The sequence below is a fragment of the Vicia villosa genome, linkage group LG6, assembly GCF_029867415.1.
Source record: "Vicia villosa cultivar HV-30 ecotype Madison, WI linkage group LG6, Vvil1.0, whole genome shotgun sequence".
NCBI lineage: Eukaryota > Viridiplantae > Streptophyta > Magnoliopsida > Fabales > Fabaceae > Vicia > Vicia villosa.
In genome coordinates, this window is record NC_081185.1 from 130,557,842 (window position 1) to 130,580,534 (window position 22,693).

At 36.0% G+C, this 22,693-nt stretch overlaps 2 protein-coding genes and 1 non-coding gene across 5 annotated transcripts; 2 read left to right on the plus strand and 1 right to left on the minus strand.

The window, feature by feature from the left end:
- Positions 1–3,642: 3,642 nt before the first annotated feature.
- Positions 3,643–3,749, plus strand: LOC131615339 (small nucleolar RNA R71). Its single transcript, XR_009287759.1, has one exon. It is a non-coding gene; the product is annotated as a small nucleolar RNA R71 (small nucleolar RNA).
- A 6,731-nt stretch (positions 3,750–10,480) lies between these two features.
- Positions 10,481–14,186, plus strand: LOC131610008 (BTB/POZ domain and ankyrin repeat-containing protein COCH). Of its 3 annotated transcripts, XR_009286384.1 has the most exons (4): positions 10,481–11,171; positions 12,506–13,525; positions 13,627–13,716; positions 13,796–14,185. XR_009286384.1 is itself a non-coding variant. In XM_058881860.1 (3 exons), the coding sequence occupies exons 1-2, from the start codon at positions 10,719–10,721 to the stop codon at positions 13,505–13,507; spliced, it is 1,455 nt and encodes a 484-aa protein (XP_058737843.1). In that variant the 5' UTR covers positions 10,481–10,718; the 3' UTR covers positions 13,508–13,525; positions 13,627–14,186. The 3 variants fall into 3 exon arrangements, 2 of the variants coding, with proteins under 2 accessions (XP_058737843.1, XP_058737842.1); XM_058881860.1 differs by having other exon boundaries at positions 13,627–14,186; XM_058881859.1 differs by lacking the exons at positions 13,627–13,716; positions 13,796–14,185 and having other exon boundaries at positions 12,506–13,620.
- Positions 14,187–15,192: 1,006 nt separating this feature from the next.
- On the minus strand, positions 15,193–16,044 carry LOC131614666 (uncharacterized). Its single transcript, XM_058886226.1, has one exon. It carries the CDS (start codon positions 16,042–16,044, stop codon positions 15,193–15,195), a length of 852 nt encoding a protein of 283 aa, XP_058742209.1.
- Between the last annotated feature and the right edge of the window lie 6,649 nt (positions 16,045–22,693).

Below are 22,693 nucleotides of genomic sequence, written 5' to 3' on the forward strand. Positions count from 1 at the left end.
TAGTAATGTTTTAGGTCATGGAAGAATTTCTTCTTCTGTTGGTAGCTTAGATCAGGAGGAAGCACACCAGCAGCTAGGTAATTTACGAAATCTGCATACCAAGGTGCGTCAGATCGGGCTAAAGCTATTTCAGCTAATTTGTTGGTTTCAGAGTTTGGACGGTATGGTTCGAATTCATTTGCTTCTAATTGGGCGATGAGTCTTTCATAAGGGAAATCATCGTCAATTGGTACTTGTTCGGGTTTCAGATTTTCCAATCGAGAGAGGTGGTCTGCTACGACATTTTCAGTGCCTTTCTTATCTTTAATTTCTAGGTCGAATTCTTGCAGTAACAAGATCCATCTCAAAAGTCTTGGTTTAGCGTCCTTTTTGGTTAGGAGGTACCTAATGGCGGCGTGGTCAGTGTATACGATTATTTTGGCTCCTACCAGGTAAGAACGGAATTTGTCTAATGCGAATACGACAGCTAATAATTCTTTTTCTGTCGTGGCATAATTCATCTGAGCTTCGTCTAGGGTTCTACTCGCATAATATATGACATGTAGTTTCTTATCCTTTCTTTGTCCTAGAACGGCTCCTACAGCATAATCACTTGCGTCACACATTATTTCGAAAGGCTCATTCCAGTCGGGAGGTTGCATGATTGGCGCAGAGATCAATGCTTGTTTAAGCGTTTGAAATGCTTCAGTGCATTTATCGGTGAAAACAAATTCGGCGTCTTTCATGAGTAGTTCAGTTAAGGGTTTGGTTATTTTAGAGAAATCTTTAATGAAGCGTCGGTAGAAACCAGCATGTCCCAGAAAACTTCTTATTTCTCTAACGGTTTTGGGAGGTTGAAGGTTTTCGATAATTTCGATTTTTGCTTTATCTACTTCGATTCCTCTATCTGATACGATGTGTCCAAGTACAATTCCTTGTCGAACCACGAAATGGCATTTTTCCCAATTAAGGACTAGGTTTACGCTTACGCATCGTCTAAGCACCATTTCAAGGTTTTCTAAACATGTTTCAAAACTTCCTCCACAGACAGAGAAGTCGTCCATAAAGACCTCCATTATCCCATCTAGGAAGTCGGCAAATATTGCCATCATGCATCTTTGGAAGGTCGCAGGTGCATTGCAGAGTCCAAAAGGCATTCGTCTATAGGCGAATGTACCATAAGGACAGGTGAATGTGGTCTTCTCTTGGTCGTCAGGGTGGATAGGAATTTGGAAAAATCCGGAGTATCCATCCAGATAACAAAAATGTGAGTGTTTAGCCAGGCGTTCGAGCATTTGATCTATGAAAGGTAAAGGGAAATGGTCTTTTCGGGTAGCTTTATTTAGCTTCCTATAGTCAATGCACATCCTCCATCCAGTTTGGGTACGTTGTGCTACAGATTCTCCTTTTGCGTTAGTGATTACAGTGACTCCTCCTTTCTTTGGTACGACGTGAACGGGGCTAACCCATTTACTATCGGATATAGGATATATTATTCCAGCTTCTAGCAGTTTTTGGATTTCCTTTTTAACCACATCGCTCATAATAGGATTTATTCGCCTTTGATGTTCCCTAGAGGTTTTACTATCGTCTTCGAGCATAATGCGGTGCATACACAGAGAAGGGCTGATACCTTTCAGATCTGATATGTTGTATCCTAAAGCGGTAGGGTATTTTCTTAGGACATTAAGTAATTTTTCAGTCTCAGTTCGTCCTAAGTTGGCGTTCACTATAACTGGTCGGTTTAGTTCTTCGTCTAGAAATTCGTATCTAAGATCGGTAGGAAGTGTCTTCAGCTCTATAGCAGGTTTCTTTGGTCCAGGTATAGGATCAGGGGTTAAAGCTAAGCATTCACTCAGGTGGTTATCTTGATATTCCTCACGCCAGTTGTCATCTTCAAAAATTGGCGGCATAGGAATTCTTAGGGTTTCGGTTTCCTTATTTGGTTCGGATTTTATTTCCTTGACACACTCGTCGATTATGTCAGCAGAACAGCATGTGTCAATTATAGAAGGTGCTTTTAGGAATTGGGAAAGGATAAATTCTATTTTCTCTTCTCCTACTTCGAAAGTAAGCTTTCCTCGCTTTACATCTATAATTGCACCAGCGGTCGCTAAAAATGGTCTTCCTAAAATGATCGGGATGTTAGAATCTTCTTGGATATCCATAATGATGAAGTCAGTTGGGATGTAGAATTGACCTACACGAACAGGGATATTCTCTAACATTCCTACAGGATATTTAACTGAACGGTCTGCTAGTTGAAGAGACATTCTTGTTGCTTTAAGCTCACCTAGATTGAGTTTCTTACAGGTCGAAAGAGGCATCAAACTAACACTAGCTCCTAAATCGCACAGGGCTTTCTCTATGATGGTTTTTCCAATTATGCAGGGTATAGAGAAACTACCAGGGTCTTTCAGTTTTGGAGGCATGTTGTTTTGGATGATAGCGCTACATTCAGCGGTAAGTGTTATAGTTTCGTTATCCTCGAGTTTCTTTTTGTTTGATAAGATTTCTTTTAAGAACTTAGCGTACGAAGGCATCTCAGTTATGGCTTCTGTGAATGGTATGGTTATGTTTAATTGCTTCAGAAGTTCTACAAATCTTTTAAATTGCGCTTCGGTTTTTGATTTAGCTAATCTTTGAGGGTAAGGAATTGGTGGCTTATAAGGTGGTGGTGGAACATAAGGTTTCTCTTTTTCGGGTTCCACTTCGTTATTGGTCTCATCAGTCTTAGCAGTTTGTTCGTCGGTTGTTTTCTTTTGGGTTTCCTTTGGCTCTTGTTGTGACATGGGTACGTTTTGGGTTCTAGGATCTATGGGTCCATCGTAATTAGTTCCACTTCGTAGTGTTATCGCGTTCGCATGTCCTTTAGGATTAGGTTGTGGTTGAGCAGGAAACGTGCCAGCAGGGGCAGCAGTAGGTGCTTGTTGTTGAGCTACTTGTGAGATTTGAGTTTCTAACATTTTGTTATGCGTAGCTAAAGCATCTACTTTGTTCGATAGTTGTTTTAGTTGCTCGCTATTGTGGATGTTTTGATTCAGGAAGTCTTTATTGGTTTGTTGTTGGGAAGCTATGAAGTTCTCCATCATGATTTCTAGGTTCGACTTCCTAGGGGTGTTTTGAGCAGCTACAGGCGCTTTTTGGTAGCCAGGTGGTACAGCAGGTGCTTGTCCAGGCGCGTACAACGCATTGTTGTTCTTATAAGAAAAGTTCGGGTGGTTTTTCCATCCAGGGTTGTACGTGTTAGAATAAGGGTTTCCTTGAGCGTAATTTACTTGATCAGATGGGAGTCCAGTCAAGAGTTGACATTCAGCAACTACATGCCCAGTCAATCCACAAATCTCGCAGTTAGGTGCTACAGCGGCAGCGGTGGCTGAAGGAGTGATGGTCAAATTCTCGATCTTTTGAGTTAAAGCGTCTACTTTAGCGTTAACGCGGTCTATACCACTAATTTCGTACATTCCTCCTTTGGTTTGGGCTTTCTCTAGAGCGGCGCGTTCTCCTCCCCATTGGTAATGGTTTTGTGCCATGTTCTCTATGAGTTTGTATGCTTCATCATGGGGTTTGTCCATTAATGCTCCGCCAGCAGCGGCATCTATAGTCATTTTAGTGTTATATAAGAGACCACCATAAAAGGTATGGATGATCAGCCATGGTTCGAGTCCATGATGAGGACATATTCTAAGCATGTCCTTGTAACGTTCCCAAGCTTCGAAAAGCGATTCGTTATCTTTCTGGGTAAATCCGTTGATTTGACCTCTAAGCATAGCAGTTTTGCTAGGCGGAAAGTATCTTGCTAAGAATACTCTCTTCAATTCGTCCCACGTAGTTATGGAATTGGAAGGCAGGGATTGAAGCCACGCTCTCGCTCTATCTCTCAAGGAGAAAGGGAAAAGGCGTAATCGAATAGCTTCGGAACTAACGTTGTTGGCTTTGATAGTGTCGGCGTATTGCACGAACACGGATAAATGGAGATTGGGGTCGTCTACAGGGCTTCCAGAGAATTGATTCTGTTGAACAGCTTGGACCAGTGAAGGTTTCAGCTCGAAATTGTTCGCTTCAATCGCAGGTGGTGCGATACTTGAATGCGGTTCAGCGCGCGAAGGAGCGGCGTAGTCTCTAAGAGGACGAATAGCAGCCATCTCTAACTTCGGGGTGATTTGATTGATTTGATCAGTAAAATTCAATTCCTGATTAATCGGAATTTCTGCTACTTCGGGAAGGTTGCGAGCTCGACGTTTAACGTTAATGAAACGTTCGATCTCGTTAATTCGTTGTATTAAGTCTCCTCCTTGTGAACGAGTATTTGGCATACAATCGTTCAAAAAGAAAGGGAAGAATTTTCCTAGTCTCTACGGTGTAACAGTGAGTTACGATATCGACTTAAATAGTCCCCGGCAACGGCGCCAAAAACTTGATCGCGACTTTACGTGTCTATAAATCTGATAACTGCAAGTGCACAGTCGTGTCGTGTAGTTTTAAAAGATATCGAATCCACAGGGACTATGAATCGATCTACCGTTATCTAAGGTTACTATGTAAAGCTAGGAGTACTAAAATTTTCGATTGTTCCTAAGGGAAAGTGATTGTGAGAAAATAAAGAGTAATAATAAAAGACAGGTGTCAGTATGTATTTCGTTTAACTAAAGGTAATCCGAAGGTCCATTGGCTTTTGCATAATTAAATTAAAAATCTTTACTAATTCCAATTGATTAAAAATCCTCGTCTCAAACTTTCGCTCTGTTGAGTCAGACTACTGTCCTAATCCTAATGTACGCTTTCGCCATCCCATTAGATTTTAGAAGAGCTTTTTGGAAACAATGTAATTAATAAAATGCCTATTTTACGAGGTTGTTATCTATTTAAATCCCCTAATCTCAAACTTTCGCTCTGTTGACTCGGAGCAAGCTAATACCCCTAACGTACGCTTTCGCCATCCCGCTCGAGTGTAAAAACAATTTTTGAAAATAAATAAGTTCCAATTAGTTTTAATACGCTTTCGCCATCCTTAAAACTAATGTCCTATGTCTACTATCCAGTTAAAGATCTCAAACTTTCGCTCTATTGATTTTAACCTTTGACCGTCCTAATCCCTCAAACTTTCGCTCTATTGGTTTTAAGACTTACTAATTAAACTAGACATATAAACCAAAAATAAGTGATAATTAATAAAACATAATTTAAGCCAATTTATTTCGGACCCCTACGGTTAACTTACTTTACATACCGACACCTTTAGTATTTTAGCCAGACATATCAATACGATTAAACATACATATATCGGTTCGGTTCATAATAATAAGCATATTAAATGGCATATGATATATCATGCAAATAAATAATATAAATAAGGCGGTAAATAAAAAACCTGAATTAAAATAAATCTGGATTGAATTGAATCTTGAAGTACTCGAACTTCCACCACAGGTTGGCTGGATCGTTCTTCGGAATTTAAATGGCAGAAAATAAAAACAAGGAAAATAAAGCGATAAATCTAACGTAAGGCTAGATCTATGAAAAGTTCACAACAATTTCCAGTGTAGAAATCGTTGTGAGAAAATAGACGGTTAAATGAAGACAGAATAAAGAAAAGCAGTTCGCGGTACAATTTCGGCAGCACTTCGTTGGCAGGAAATCGGACTGTTTGGACTGAAGTGACTGCCTCTATTTATAGGTGAGGCTTTGCAGTTGCTTTGCGTGAAAAACGGGACTTTTTGCAGACCGGGACTTGGAGACGTGCGTCTCCTATTCTTCAGGGAGACTGGGTACGTGACTTGAGACGTGCGTCTCAAGTGGAGAAGATGTAGGAGCATGGAGACGTGCGTCTCCCTTTGCTGACGTGGCATGGAGGATGTGGAGACGTGCGTCTCCACTTGCTGGGCAGGTTTGGGCCACGCAATTTTGTTCCTTTGTGGGCTGGTTCGTCTCTTTTGGGCCTTTTGGGTCCTAATTGCACCCCTCTTTAGTTTCAGCACCCTTTTCGTCTTTTAAGCATAAATATTGGTCATTTAAGCTCGATTTTCTTTCCTTTTCGCAAATAGTCGGAATTGAAGTGTAAAACCTGAAACAAAGCAAATACACGCGTAATATCATAATAAATTGACATAATAAATGGAAAATGCTATAAATATCTATGGATTTTTAGGCTAAATATACGATATAAAATCGTGTTATCAACACCTCAAAGAGATACTACTCCAAAGCAATCATCTATGTGATAATTGTTTGGATCACAAGTAACACACACAGTGGAAACACAGAGAGTATAAGAATCTTCACGCTTAAAAACTCTACCTCTGAAAGTAGGATTTGCAGTCGTTTTATAGTCAGCAGGCAACAGGACTTGGGCCATGGGCCTTCCACACATAAATTAGGGTTAACTAAGTTAACCTAATTTCCACATCATCAGGGTGTTCACATAAACTGTAATTCGAGATATTTTAGCACAAATCATATAGTACACAATATATAGTTTCCTAAATAGAGACTTGAGATAAATAAGGAAACCTCACAACTAAAAAGCAACAACTACTGCTGTTAGACACAGATGTCATGACATCGAGCATGACATCCTCTGAATATTGGTACTAGCTCAAACATACAATCCTCCATAATTCCACACACATACAACAAGAATATTTTACCACACAATACAACCAATTTAAAACATCTACAGCTTAAAGTTTATAGTGAAACTCTCAAGAAGATCTCTTAGGGACAGGACTAGGCCAACATTCGGCCAAACTTGTATAAATCTCTGGTGCAATTTTTTAATCATGTCCTTTTATTTTCTACAATTTAATTTTAGTAATTTATTTTTGCTTCAATTACTCACCTAAAAATTACTAATAAAATCTTAATTAATAAATGTTAAAATTAATCACAAATTATGAATGTGATAATTCACCTCTTCCCCTCTTGTGTTTGAAGTCACTTGTCCAACAAAGAAGACTATAAAAGGACTGCATTAGGAATTAAAAAGGGGTTCAGACATTAAAAAGACTTAGAGAAAAATATTCCACCAAGAAGGAATGAAGGATAAACCTGATTGTGATGGGCTTCTCGCCCTATTTTTCCTGAAGAATATCACTCATTCAGGCGTGACACAATTCTCCTCTTGATGGTTGAAAACTATAAGAAGTATACATGTCATCCTTAGGTTTATATTTCATTTTTATTTTCATTTAGAAATGTTGAGCTTGAGACCTTGTTTTGGTGTATTTCTTCTCCTCGCTATGAGCTTAACTCTTTATATTGAGGTTTAATAAAAACTAACCTTTTTGTGTATGTGTGTTGGACAAGTGACTTCAAGCAGAAGAAGATAGGGGGGGGGGGCGAGGTGGATCGTGGTATTTGAAATTCACAATTACTTTTATACTTTTCTCAATTAAGACCATGTTAATAGATTCTTTAAGAGTAAATGGAAGCGAAAAATAGAAACAAATGGTATATAGCAGAAAAATAAAGAGAGTAAGGGTTAGAGAGATTGCACCAGAGAGTTATCTAGATTTGGCCAAACATTGGCCTAGTCTAGTCCCTAAAAGATCTTCTTGAGATTTTGACTATAAACTCTTGAGCTTTTAAATATTATGCCCACACACCTTCAATACAATTTGATCTTGATATTTTTAAAGGCTTAACCGCAACCAATGATAGCTTTTACCCTAGGGTGAGCAAAAGAACCATTTAGAGATTTATGGCTTATCTCAATAACCAAAACAAGGTTTTTTGTGACAAATCTCTAGAAACCAACCACATGGATTTTTGATTGGTTTATCTCACGATTCAAACTTAATCTCTCAAGAGTATCACACTCTTAAGAATTAAATGATTAGCATGACTAGTTACAAACTCTTTCTCATAATCAAAGTTTCACTCAAAAGCACTAAGGCAACCTCAAGTGAAGAGAAATATTTCTAGAGAGAGAGAAAGAGATAAAATAGAGAGATAAATTCCAAAGGAAATGTAAATCATTGGAAAATGGCGTGAAATGAAGAAGAGGCGAGCCTCTTTTATACAAGAGTTGGGAAAAATCAAAAAGGAAAATTAACTATGGGCCGAATTGATGAGCCAATTGATTGGCATAACGTTTCAATGAATTCACATAACGTTCCAATTGATTGGATGAGTCAATTTTAATAGATTACTTTGCCCATCAAGAAAATATTTTATATAGAGTCGTTATAGGCCATTAAGATGTTGTCTTAATCGCTTAGGCTCTCTCCAATGGATTAGCTTAACATTCCAATCCATTGGTTGGCTGGAATTGTTTTTGCCAATCGATTGGTTAGTTCAAAAAAACTTTGGAAAGAGATTGAACAACTTCTAAATCACTTAGATTGGTCTAGAAAACAATTATCAAGATAAAAATGTTTGAAAAATATTTTTAAGGTGTGTGTGAGCTTCCATAGAACTTAGAATTTACTTCATTACTTTTACAAAACTCGGGTCACTCAGACAAACAGACAAACACGACCTGGCGAACATTCACCCTTTATTTGAGACTTCAAAATTATTTGCTAGGGCGCTCTTGATAATATAAACACTCTAATCTTGAGTCTCTTTATGTGGATGAGACATGAGATATTTCTCTAGTTAGGTCGGTATCATTAAGGAGTTGAAAGCTATTGCTGCTGACCTTAATCATCGTTGTCATCATCAAAACTTCAGAGACAATCTTTTGCGAAGTTATCAACTTTATACCTGCAAGTACATAGATCTACACTGTGGCATGAATCTAGAGAAATATTTTGTCACATATGTTTAATAATACCTGTTTATTTCTTTGGCTGATCATCTTATAAATAGGTAAAAGTTTATTATAATCTTGAGAAAACCTTTGATAAATAGAAATCATAACAAATATAAATAAAAAAGTTAAACAAAAATATTTGCCAACTAAAATACGAGAAATTTCACAAAATAAAGTTAGGATGCATAATTTCTAAATCCTACCGACTCAAAATATGGGAAAAAAGGATTTGATCAATAAAAAAAAAGGATAACTTTGAGCTTTTTGGTTTAATGAATAAAAAATTTATTTGATAATTAAATGTTTTTAAATTTTTAATTTGTAGTTTTTTTTTTATAAATTTATTGAGTATAATGTTTGAGTTTATATCTTATAATTTATAATTTTTTCTTTTATCCTTATTATTGAACTTAAACACATTTTTTATCATTTATAATTAATTATAATTTAAAATACCAGATACATTCATTATTCAATGAACTTAAAAAGAGAATATTTGCTTATAATTCAGGCCGGAAGGAGTATTTTGAATGTATGAATAGAAAAAAGAATTTGTATTTTTTTTTAATAAAAGACTATATATTAATAAAGAAAATTGGTACATAAAAAGAAGAGGGAGAGTAAGTCGAGATCTTCTCAAAAGGATGTAAATCTGAAAAAAAAAAAAAAAATTCTAACCTATTATTTGCATAATCATATCTAATACCACAAGGGATTGCCTAAAAATTGTATTGCATTTAAATTGCAATAAAAGTGTGTTGGATTTACGTGAGTATTCTGAAAAAAAAAAAAAAACAACTATCAATCATCAAATATAAACTAACTATTTATTATTCCATCAGTTTCAAAATAAATGTCGTTTAAAATTTTTGCACACAATTAAAAAAATAGCAATCATTTTAATATTGAAAATTGAAAAATGACATTCATTTTGAAATAATTTTTTTGGTTTAAAATTTTTGCACACAATTAAAAAAATAGCAATCATTTTAATATTGAAAATTGAAAAATGACATTCATTTTGAAACAATTTTTTTCTCTAAAACGACTCTCATTTTAAAATGGATTGAATATAAGTTATCAGCTATTTTATCTAACTCTTTGATATTTTTACCAAATTAAACTTAAAAAACAATTATTAAACAGAATTTTTATATTTATTTGAGCTAAATAAATTAAAAGTTAAAATCTAGGCTTTTGGTTTTATTGAACATAATCAAACTTTTTGAAACTTAAATATTTCATTCCGTTAATATCCTGCAATCTGCACATTTTCACAATTGGTCCTAAAGACTTGAAATTATACTACTATCATGCGAATGTAGACGACAGTACAAGTATCGCAGTCAACACACTTGGTCCCAAGATCAATGCTTAACCACAAATTTAATTTATTCAGATATACATATAGTAAGAAAAAAAAGTAAAAAACATTCAATAATAATAGTAATCATTTATTAGTAAAATAATTAAAATATATGTATTTTATGTATGCATCAAAATACTTAAAATATAAAATTATGACCATGCAAGAATATTACAAGACTACAAATTGTTCACACAGTACTCTTCATAAAACATCATTATTTACCCACATAATATAATCCTATAAGCTTCAACTTAACTCAATACCTGTGTTTTTACACACAAAGAGACAACAAAACATAAAAAAGAACAGAAGCAAAAGAAAAATGATTTTTAATCAATTATTTTAAGCTTTTTTAAACCCCCTAGCCGCCCAGAACAGCCACCCAAATTTCAATCCTCTTTCCTTCTCTCTCCAAAATATCTCCTATCAAATTTCCCATCCCAACAGGGTATACCCCTCCATATATAAGCATCCCTCACAAACAATCACAGTAACCTTTTCTTTTTCATCTTTCTTTCCATCATCATCAACAACAAAAACAACAAAAACAAACAACAGTAACATCACCATATCAATAAAATCATTTTCAAACACAACCCTAGAAAAAACAACACCATGTCCCTTGAAGACTCTCTAAGATCCCTTTCTCTTGATTACCTAAACCTCCTCATCAACGGACAAGCCTTCAGCGACGTCGTTTTCAGCGTCGAGGGCCGATTAGTCCACGCTCACAGATGCATCTTAGCAGCAAGGAGTCTCTTCTTCAGAAAATTCTTCTGTGGGCCAGACCCACCTGCCGGACTCGACCCTTCAGGCAACCGAGTCAACTCAGCAACAAGGTCTGGCGTCATACCCGTTAACTCGGTCGGTTACGAGGTTTTCTTGTTGATGCTTCAGTTTCTCTACAGTGGTCAAGTTTCTATTGTTCCTCAGAAACATGAACCTAGGCCTAATTGTGGTGACCGTGGCTGTTGGCATACGCATTGTACATCGGCCGTTGATCTCGCTCTTGATACTCTCTCCGCCGCGAGATACTTCGGCGTTGAACAGCTTGCATTGCTCACTCAGGTTTGTTCTTTTTATTCTTTCTGATCTTATTCTTATTTTTGCCAATAAAGATATGAATGTTGTTAGAAGAAGTAAGAACAGAAGAGTAAACAAAACTAAACAAAACTATCAGCATCAAAGATTTCTCTTTCTTCTTTTGATTCTTTCTTCTCTCTTCTGTGTCTTTGTGATTTGTGTGACCAGTCATATGTTTTTTGTGGGTCTTGGGAATTTCGACAATTACTGGTTTTTGGGAACTGGGAAGAGTTTATTTTTTTTAATTAATTAATTTAACTTTTTTTGAAGACGAGAACGAGAATAAGAATAAGAATGAGATTTTGGTTTTGGTTTAAGAATTTTTGTTAATTATTAATAATTTTTTTAATCTATCCCATCGATCAGTAGATTCTATTATTTGATCTCATGTCTTCTCAATGTCAGTACTGAATAATAACTGTGTTTTTGTTTTATTTTGCTTTGTTTTTGTTTTGATTCTAATAATTTTTTTCTCATTAATTAATTCTTCTGTCTAAATCTCATCTTCTTCTTCACATGCAGTTGTTGCTTCAATTCTCACCGTAAAGACAGATAAACACTTACATTAATCTCACTGTCACATTAATTCCTTTTGATTTTCAGCTTTTTTTGACTAGATTGATTTTATTTTATTTATTTATATATTATAGTATTTGTGTTAATTTATGATGTCCTTGAAATATTTCATGTCATCATGTACTGGAAATTAGAGGAAAAGAGACATGACAGTTTTCTCGATTTGGTGTTCTTCCACCCACTAGAATGAGTTTCTAAATTTAGATCATAAATCAATCTAGTCTTGTCTTTCACACATTTAGCTATAGTGCATGAAATCTTTCACAACCACATTCACTTTCCTCATTTGGTCTTGAAGAAAAAAAAGGTCTATTTGTGTCTAACTCTCTTTCATTTTCCAAATGAGGATATCAAATTACTCACTTTGTTCTCTTTGCTTTTATGCATCGTTTTCTTAATTTTAAATCCAAATCTAAAAAAAAAAATCCTATGCATGAACAATAATGCTATGAAGTCCAAATTCCAGAAACACTTACACAAATATATTGGTAATAATTTGAAAAAACAATATATAACACGTAACCCCAAGTATTTGTTTGAGACTGTGACCGAGACACATACACATTTACATTTACAGTTTTTCAGAAATGTCGGTGTTACGTGCTACAGATATTACATATACATATTTTTTAAAAGTGTTAGTGTTACATAAAATTTTTCTTAGAAGTTTCGGTACTACATTGATATGCATTATAATTTAATTTAGAAACTTCTCTCATTCTATGTTTTCTTTGTTGCAATAGAAACAACTTGCTAGCATGGTGGAAAAAGCTTCAATTGAAGATGTAATGAAAGTGCTACTAGCATCAAGAAAACAAGACATGCACCAGCTATGGACAACATGTTCTCACCTCGTCGCGAAATCGGGTCTTCCTCCGGAAGTGCTAGCGAAACACCTTCCTATAGACATCATAGCTAAAATCGAAGAGCTTCGAATGAAATCATCCTTATCACGCCGTTCCCTAATCCCTCACCACCACCACAATCCGCACCATCACCACGATCACCTCACCGCAGCAGCAGACCTCGAAGACCAAAAGATCCGTCGGATGAGACGTGCCCTCGACTCCTCAGACGTCGAGCTAGTTAAACTCATGGTAATGGGAGAAGGACTGAACCTCGACGAAGCATTAGCATTACCTTATGCAGTTGAGAGTTGCAGTAGAGAAGTGGTGAAAGCGTTGTTAGAACTCGGTGCAGCTGATGTTAACTTCCCGGCCGGTCCAACTGGTAAAACCCCGCTTCACATTGCGGCCGAGATGGTCTCGCCCGACATGGTCGCGGTCCTGCTCGACCACCACGCAGACCCGAATGTAAGAACAGTAGACGGTGTCACACCTTTGGACATTCTCAGAACCCTAACCTCAGACTTTCTCTTCAAAGGTGCTGTCCCTGGATTAACCCACATAGAACCAAACAAACTAAGGCTGTGTTTGGAGCTTGTTCAATCTGCAGCTCTTGTCATGTCAAGAGAAGAAGGAAACAACAACAATAATGCCAATAACAACAACACAGGCTCTTCAGGAACAAACATGTACCCTCACCCTCACAATCACATGAATGAAGAACATCATAGTCATCACAACAACAACAGTAACATGGATTCAAGGTTGGTGTATCTTAACCTTGGTGCAAATACTCAAATGAGTACTTCAAGATTGGATTCTGGTGATGATGATCATAATAATCAAAGGGAAGCTATGAATCCATCCATGTATCATCATCATCACTCTCATGACTACTAATTTATTCCATCTTTGCATGTAAGAGTAGCTACTACCTAATTAAAATTAATATTTTCAAATAGACATCACTGATATTATTATTATTATGATTATTATTAATTATTTATATAATTTCAAAGCTATTTCGATTACCATTAATATTGGAAGAGTATGGTGGATCACAACAACAACAAAAGAAAAAGAACACTTTGTTTTGTGAAATGATAGTGGTAATCACTGTTCCTTTGGCTCTATGATGTTTCATTGAGTTTTTTTTTTCTTTTATTTTTATTATTATTTTGGTTTTAGGCTTATGAAATGGTCACCATTTGAAGTGCGGTTTCATAGAAGATTGGGATAAGGGACAAGAAGAATCTAATTATCAATTTTATTTTTTTTCTTTTTTGGAGGAAACTTTAGGTCAATATTTATTTTCTTTTCAGATATATGGATTTTCTTCTCCTTCATCTGTCAACTCTTTCATTTGTATTTACTGATATGAAGCTAATATCACGGCCTATTTATTGTTTTTCTTTCATTATTTCAATTCATCTTGTCCCACCCCCCACTTTCTCTCAAGTATCCCTCAATTATTTATATCAGTATTTGTGTACAATCTTTTATATGATTAGGAAAGGTTGATTTAACCCAACAAAAAAAGGTCTAAATTAGTAAGGATCTCACTTATTTTAATTAGGGTATGTTCAAATTTATATTTCTTGATTTGATTTTATTTTTATATAACTAGAGAGATGTGAGTAATTTTTAATAAAATATTGTACTTATTTTCCATTTTTTATAATAATAAAATTTATATTTTTTTATAAATAATATATCTCTATGTTTGTATTGTCAATAAATATTATTTCTTAAAAGTATTTTTCAACAATTGAATTAAAGTCAAGAGTCCATTCATCTAAATTATATATATTTATTAACAAAATCAATTGTAAAAAAATTATTTTTTAAGGGTTTATTTGTGTAGATATAAAAGTCAAGAGATGATATGTGCTGTCCATTTTCTTTTGCTTCCACCTAATATATTAGTAATGTTTTTTTCTTTCTAACATTATGTAGGCCTTTTGGAGCAATTCATTGGCAATTTGTTTTGGGCTTTAATCATTAATTATTCTATATAAAAAATCATGTGGCTGTGGAAAATTTGAATGGTTGTCTTGCATGAATGCAACAATGAGTGTGACCACACATGCAAGTTAAAATATTGGCACTATCACCTTCCATATAATCCTCTTCTTGTCCCCCCTTGCCTTTTTTAGGCTTCTTTGGACAAAAACAAAAATATAAACTTACAGCTAAAATCCTATTATATTATTAATCATTTCTTTAATTATTACAATGGATCTTGTCTAAATTCAGCTTATGTTGGTTAGGGAAGTTTCTAGGGGATACTCTATAATATTAATTTTCTAATTTAAGGTATGTTCTACATGATCAGGGGTCTTAGCTGCATGTTTCTTTTTTATTAAAAAAAGTGCATGTTTCTTTAAAAATATTGACCTAGCCCAAACCACTTAAACATTTGAATATTAATGGCCACCATTTCTAATATCTAAGTCTTATATAAATTTTAGTTAAACTTTTTATTTGAAAATTGGTTAGACCGAAGCTTCTAATACTTAATTCGTTTTAATTTGTTTTAGTGTTTCTTTTTTTTTTTTTTTTTTTTGCTGTGAAAAGATATTTCATTAAGAGGCATTAAAAGCCAAAGGGAAAACATCAGGGGCTTCCAAAGAGGGACAAAACCCTGCCCAAGTCCTAGACCCGAAATCAAAAGCAAATCTAGCCATATTATGGGCCTGCCTATTACAATTTCTACTGTGAAATAGAAGAGATGCAAAATTAAAACTGCTAAGAAGATTCCTAATGTCAATAATTAAAGGCTCCAGAACAGGTCTCTTCAGCATAAGGTTAACACAATCCACAACCACCTTGGCGTCTGATTTGATCACAATTCTTTCCAAATTCAAATCTTTGGCCACAAGCAAACCCCACCTAATAGCCATGGCTTCAGCCAAAGCCACTTCGACCGAGACATCCTCTTTCTTACAAGCTGCTAGAGAAATGGCATTGTATTGATCCATAATTATGCACCCCAAAGCCACTGCTCCATCACTCGAGATGCTGGCATCCACCTGAATATTGTAAACATCTTTTTTGCTGGCATCTGATGACTCAGAGTTCAAGATGACCCCTCCTGAACTAGGATTAAAACGGTTAAATTCCGCAACAATTGTCACTGCATCCACAGCGATCTCGATCGGAGAGACATTTTTAAATTGATACAATTTTAGATTTCTGCTCAGCCAAACTTTATACAGAATTGTACCAATTAATTGGATGCTAAAGCAATCCCCACAGAAAAGTATGCTTTGAAGCCAATCATTGAAACAGAGATCAGAAGGTATCCTATAACTCAGAGCTGAAGAAAAGAGAGATTGTCTTACAAAAACACAGTCCATAAGCAAATGCTGAACGTTCTCCGCCTCCATGTTGCACATAGGGCATAGCGCGTCCACCTTTATTCCTTTCTTCTGCATATTAGCTTTTGTCGGGAGGATTTTCGCCAAAGGATTTTCGACCCATTAGTTTGTGTAACGTGGTGATGAAGCTTGTCTCCAAAACCATAGCTAACAGGATCAAGAAAATCTTGCCAGAGATTGTTGATGAAGAACAAAGTGGATTTGTTAGTGGGAGATTGATCACGGACAATGCTTTGATAGCTATGGAGTGTTTCCATTGGCTCAAGAAAAAGAAGCAAGGCAAGAAAGGAATGATGGCCCTTAAATTAGACATGTCAAAAGCCTATGATAGACTGGAATGGGATTTCGTCGTTGGGGTTCTTAGTGAGATGGGCTTTCCTCTTCACTTGGTGACTGTTATAAAAAGATGTATATCATCAGTATCCTACAAGATTCTTATTAATGGCCAGCCTAGTGGTGTCTTTTTACCGGAGAGGGGTCTCCGGCAAGGAGATCCGCTCTCACCATATTTATTCATTTTGTGCGCAGATGTACTTTCTGGGTTGCTGAAGAAGGAATCTGAGAAGAGACTGATACATGGCATTCAAGTAGCGCGTCAAGCTCCTACCATCACCCACCTGTTTTTCGCGGATGACAGTCTGCTGTTCTCCAGGGCAACATGTCAAGAAGCTGATAGAATTCTGTCAATTTTGAACGTCTACCAACTCTCCTCAGGACAATTGGTGAATCTCGAAAAATCGGAGGTATCTTTCAGTCATAATGTGAGCGAAGAAGATAGAGCAATGATCCGTTCAAGGATGGGAATGAAGGCTGTAGTGCATCACTCAAGATACCTCGGCCTGCCAGTGATCTTTGGCAGGTCAAAGAAAGAGATTTTTTCAATGGTAGTGGAAAGAGTGTGGAAGAAAATCAAGGGATGGAAGGAACAGTTTCTGTCTAGAGCCGGTAAAGAGGTGTTGATCAAATCAGTGGCTCAAGCGATACCTACCCATGTCATGAGTTGCTACAAATTGCCTGAATCCGTCTGTCAAGAAATTGAGTCGATGATAGCAAAATTCTGGTGGGGCTCCAAGAATGGGGAGAGGAAAGTCCATTGGTTAAGTTGGGAAAAGCTGTCCAAATCAAAGAGTATAGGAGGTATGGGATTTAGGGGCATAAGTGATTTCAACAAAAGTCTTCTTGGAAAACAATACTGGCGACTGATGGAGGATGGTAACTCTCTTGTTGGAAGGGTCCTAAAGGGTAGATATTTCCCAAGGTTATCTCTGGAAAGCTGCAGCAAAGGATATAATACAAGCTACTCGTGGAGAAGTATTTTGAGCTCTCGTGACCTTGTTCAGATGGGGTCGAGATGGAGAATTGGGAATGGTCAGAAAGTCAAAGTCTTTGAAGATAGATGGCTGCCTTCTAATAGGGGTTTCAAAGTTAGATCCAGTAGAAAATCTCTCCCCGAAGATTGCAAAGTAGAAGATCTTATGCATACAGAATTGAAGACATGGAACAGAGAAAAGATTTTCCAGGAGTTTGATCATGAAGAAGCTCGCCAAATTGTTTTAGTGTTTCTTAGTTATGACTTGAAATAAACTTTATGGGGATGGAAGTTAAAAGAGGATAACTTTTTTGTTTTGTTTTGTTTATAACATAGATGTAATCAAGTTTGTTACTAGTATTGGAATATAGAAAAGAGGAGAAATTGTAGAAATGTCTTGTGAATTTTCATTTAACATTATTATTCAATGTTACAATGTGATTATTGAAGAAAATTTGGTGATCATGAAGGTGTGCATGTCTCTAATAATTTAAGGGGAAGAACTCCGATGCGATTTTGTTGCCTGTCTCTTAATTTTTATTTCGTTATTATGGTTTATTGAGTCTCATATTCAATTGTACATTTTTTAATTAAGTTTTCAATCCATTTGTTTTAGCATGCATAATGCAGGTGTTTACATTTGAGTATGATCATTATGTTTTAAGTTAATTGGTTGAGTTAATGGAATAAGAACCATATTTGATGTTGGTTCATATAATGTGGAAAAAGAAATATCAAATTATTTTGAAAAACTTGAAAAATTAAGTTTTCATGTGTGTGACTCGAATCACTCACAAACCTTGAAAAATAAGAGGATTCCTGTGTCTGTGACTCGAATCACAATTTTCACTTGATTCGAATTATGCAACATTGTGACTCGAATTACAAGTTGCACATGATTCGAATCACATAAGTCTTGTTAGCCTCTGCCCAATTTAATTCTAATAACTACTTACACATTACTCGAATCACACACCTTTCCACACTTTTCCTATTGGGTTCTGCTCAAATTGATTCGCATCACAGTTTCCACACGAGTCGAATCATGTCCTTTCATGACTCAAATCATGGTTATAAGTTGAGTCAAATCACAAGAAATTAGTAACTTCTTTTATGTTGATCTTGATTCATTATACTTGTTCACTTGACTCAAATCAACAAATGTTCTTGAATTAAATGTTACAAATAATTTTCACATATTTATGTGCTTAATCTACAGTACTTACAAATTCTTTGTTTCATCTCATTCTTCAATAATCATGAAACAAGTAGTTTTGTGAAAAACTCAAAAATCACTTGCAAACAAAATTCTTTCATCTTCAACCTCATGTTTTGTTCATTGTTTAATGAATTCAAGTTATGATTGAGAAGATTTGAGATTGTTGAGAATAATTTTTCTAGGAAATAATGTTTCTTTGAAGAGTGTGCTAATATTTTTAGGAGGTTTGCAAGATTGTGGTAGTTGAAACATGGTGGTGACAAATTCTAGTGAAAAGAAGGAGGCTCTTCTCTCTTGGTGACCTTGATAGTGTTTTGTGGAAGCTTACGGACGAGATAGGAGCTATTTTCAAATCTTTGGACAGTTCACCGCTCAAGAAATCTGTGGGATCAAGGGGATTGCCTCATACGAAGAAATGGAGCAGATTGGTGATGTTGAAAGATTCAAGAAGCGATAATAAAGTAAATATTTTGCAGAGAGTTCGACGTCAAGGTTGTATACAAGTCAAGATCCTCGTAGGAGATTTATTTTTTTCAGCATATGGTGGATTATGTGATTGCATGAACTCGTGTAATATTTGTCAAACTATAGTGGAAGAACAGCTTTAAATGGGAAACCATTGGAGAGTGAAGTACGCTCATGCGAGGACGACATAGTTGAACCACTATACATCCTATTGTACTCCCCCTCTCTCTCTCACTCACTCTCTCTATCTATCTATCATCTCTCTCTCTCTCTCTCTCTCTCTCTCTCTCTCTCTTGCATTTTAATTTTTGTAGGTTATTGCATGTTTAAGTAATAATTTCTTAGTGTATTTTTCGTTAATACCTATTCGTAGCGATTAATTACATAAGTGTAGGTTTTGTTATAATTGAAACCTATTTGTATTTTATTTCTGATTTAAATCTGCAAACTATGGTGTTAAAATCTTGAAATCTATTTTGTAAAGAACACATCTCGTGTAATTTACGAATTGTCAATTCATTGTAGTTTTTTGTTAGAACATGAAATGTTATGATCAATATTTCTAGTTTTGATGATAACATTATATATGAATTTTGCATAAGACAACGTGGTACTCTAATTATTCACGTTTTCCATTTCAGGAAAATTCTAAAAGAGTATGCACTAAATCATCATTCAGAAGCTCTGACCCAGAAGATCTAGATGGCTTCATCAGAACATGGTCTGGAAGACATCAAAAGATGGTCTTGAAGAAATCAGAACATGATCTAGAAGGCATCAGAAGATGGCAATCAGAAGCAAGGCTCTGAAGATCTGATGGTATCACGCTACAAAGAACTTCCAAAGTCTGATGACTGAAGTTACATCTGCACCAACGATGAAGACTCTGATATTCAAACGTCATTCTAATGGTCTGAGTCCAGAAGCAAGTACAAGATGAAAAAGCTACAACGTCAAATCTGTCTGTCTGACAAAAGGAACGTTAGAAGCTACAAAAGGCAAAGTCAGCAAGAGCAGTTGAAACAAGGCTCGAGGTAGTTGACAAAAGAGTGAAACATTAAATGCAGCAGTGTACTATTCACGTAAAGCATTTAATGCTGTTCAACGGTCACATTTCTCACTGCCATATAAAAGAGAAGTTCTGTTTGCTGAAGAAATACAACACACGCTGAGAGAACTTACGCTGCCAAATTAATTCACAAAGCTATCAAACAAAAAGCAAAGAAACTTCATCTTCAACCTCACAAATCTTGTAATATCTTAGTGAGTGTTAGAACTTAATCTTGAGAGAAAAATCACTTGGTGATTATAGCTTATTAAGAAGCACATTAAACTCTTGTAATATTGTTTACTATTTTGTAAAAGGAAATTCCTAGAGTGATCAAGTTGTGATCTGTATACTCTAGAAGACTTAGAAGTTGTCTAAGTGGAATACTGTAGATGTTTTGATTGGCTGCATTTTGTGGTAAAACATTCATGTGTATTCTGTTGTCTTGACTAAGGTCATGACATGTGGTGTGTAGTGTTAAAGGTTATGCAGGTTCTGGTTGTGTAAGCTAATACATGCTGTGAGTTGGATGTCATGCTCGATGTCATGACATCAGTGTTTGACAGCAGTAGCTGCTACAGTTTCTATTCTGTTTCTATTATGTTTCCTTATGTATCTCAGTCTTTATTTTGGGAAACTAAAGATTATGTTGATTGTACATCAGTAATAGAACAAATCATGGGCTGTCTTTTTGGCATCCTGATATGTGAGAAGCAGAGAATTGAAGTGAAGAATACTGTTTGCTGTGATTTATGCAGAACAGGTACAACATCAAGATGTTCTATGGAATGTCACGACATGCTCTGTGACATCAGTATTTGACAGCAATTACTATTATATTTAGCTGTCACGCGCCTGCTGAGCTGGAATATAAAGATTCAGTAAGTACTCAAAAGATGCAGAATATTCTATGGAATATTATGCAATCCTATGTGGCGCAGGTTTAAAGGTCAAGAGAATCAAGATTAGAATATTGGAGAATTATGCAGTTTCTAATTATGAAGATAAATTAGGAAACTTATGATTGAAGACCTTGTTTGTAGCAGAAGAAATCTGCTGATTTGTAACAGCATGGAGTGCTGCGATTTTAAGCCCAAGTCCAACTAGGATCAGGTTATATATAGGAATCTTTGTAGCCTTGTAAACCGAACGATCATAATGTAGTCATTAGGGTTTGTTGTTTAAGTGAACCACCCAGGTTGTGGGATGGTCACTGATTTGTGCCTCGAAGCCTGTAGGTAAGAGGTTTGTTTTATTCACTCAGAAGCTGTGAAGCAATGAGTGAAAATTGTGTTCTTGGAACTACGCCATTATGTATATTTAAGTTGTTGGTGATTAAGCCGTCGATGCAGTGGCTGAGTTGTTGACTGCTAGACATCGTTGCGATGATTGGGAGTGGAATGGAGATATTCCATATCTAGGGAGAACCTAGGTAGAAGGGTCATTGGGTAGTGATTAAGTGAGGAGTTGTAAACTGGGAGTTTAGCTCTGAATTGATACTGCTAATAGTGGACTTCATCCCTGGCTTGGTATGCCCCCAGAGTAGGTTGATTGAACCGAACTGGGTAAACAATTCTGTTGTGTTGTTTATGTTTCTGCATTGTTTATTTGTAAGTTCAGTTTGGATGTCATAACATCGTGCACGACATCAGTGTGTGATTTAATGACTGTGCTAACACAGAATCTCTGCTAAGCAGATTTGTTAATGTTAACTGAACTGATATGGGATCCCAACACTTCCAGACTTCTGGATGTTAGATGTAATAAATAATTGAGGGATCTGTATGTACTGCCTCAGCCAAGCTGATGACAGACCAGATGTCACAACATCGTATATGACATCTGGGGTCTGTCTTACCAGAATTTCAATTGGTATCAGAGCAGGCATCCTGTCTGTTTCTGGATGAGATCCATGGAAGATACTTTCTGGTTGCTGGAGGTAGTTGATTGTTTGAACATTCATGTTCATATTGAATGGTCCCTAGAAGTGGAAGACTGGACCAAACTGACCATAACAGGTGTATTCTCTTGGCAAGGGAAGATGGTGTTACTGATATCCAAATGATTCATGCGGGAGTGAAGAATTTGGGGTGTTTTATTCAGCATATAGCAGGGTACAGAGAAGAAGATTGTCAAAACCTTCATGCGGGAGTGAAGTTAATGATAAGGTATTCTTTGTGCTTATCTGTTTCTTTCTGGTCAGAATATTGGTTAGGTCTTGTTGTGTTGCTTGAAGAAGAAGCAAGCATATCGTTGGATTGTTCAGCTGCAATTCTTGGATGTCATGCTTACAACTGGTTCTGGGAGTAAGCATTGTGTAATCTCTGTTGATATATGGCCATTTTCTGCTGCATAGCATCTGATGCATAATCCTATCTTTGAAAGAAGATCTCTAGGGTTATATGGTTTTCAACAGAATTTGTAGCAGATTGTTCTCAACTTTAGTACAAGTGTCAAAGATACTTGAGATCTTTTCTCAAGTCCACTCATAAAGGCATGGTTATTGAGGTTGAAGAGGTTCAAATGATCAGTGTTCCTCATATTCATCTGCAAAGTTGTTTGATGATCTTCAAGATTGTCAAGAATTGTGTGTTCCAAGAAGAAGGAACTGATGGCATACTGGTTTGCAGCTACCAGTTGAAGAACAGATGTTCTGGTGCTGAAC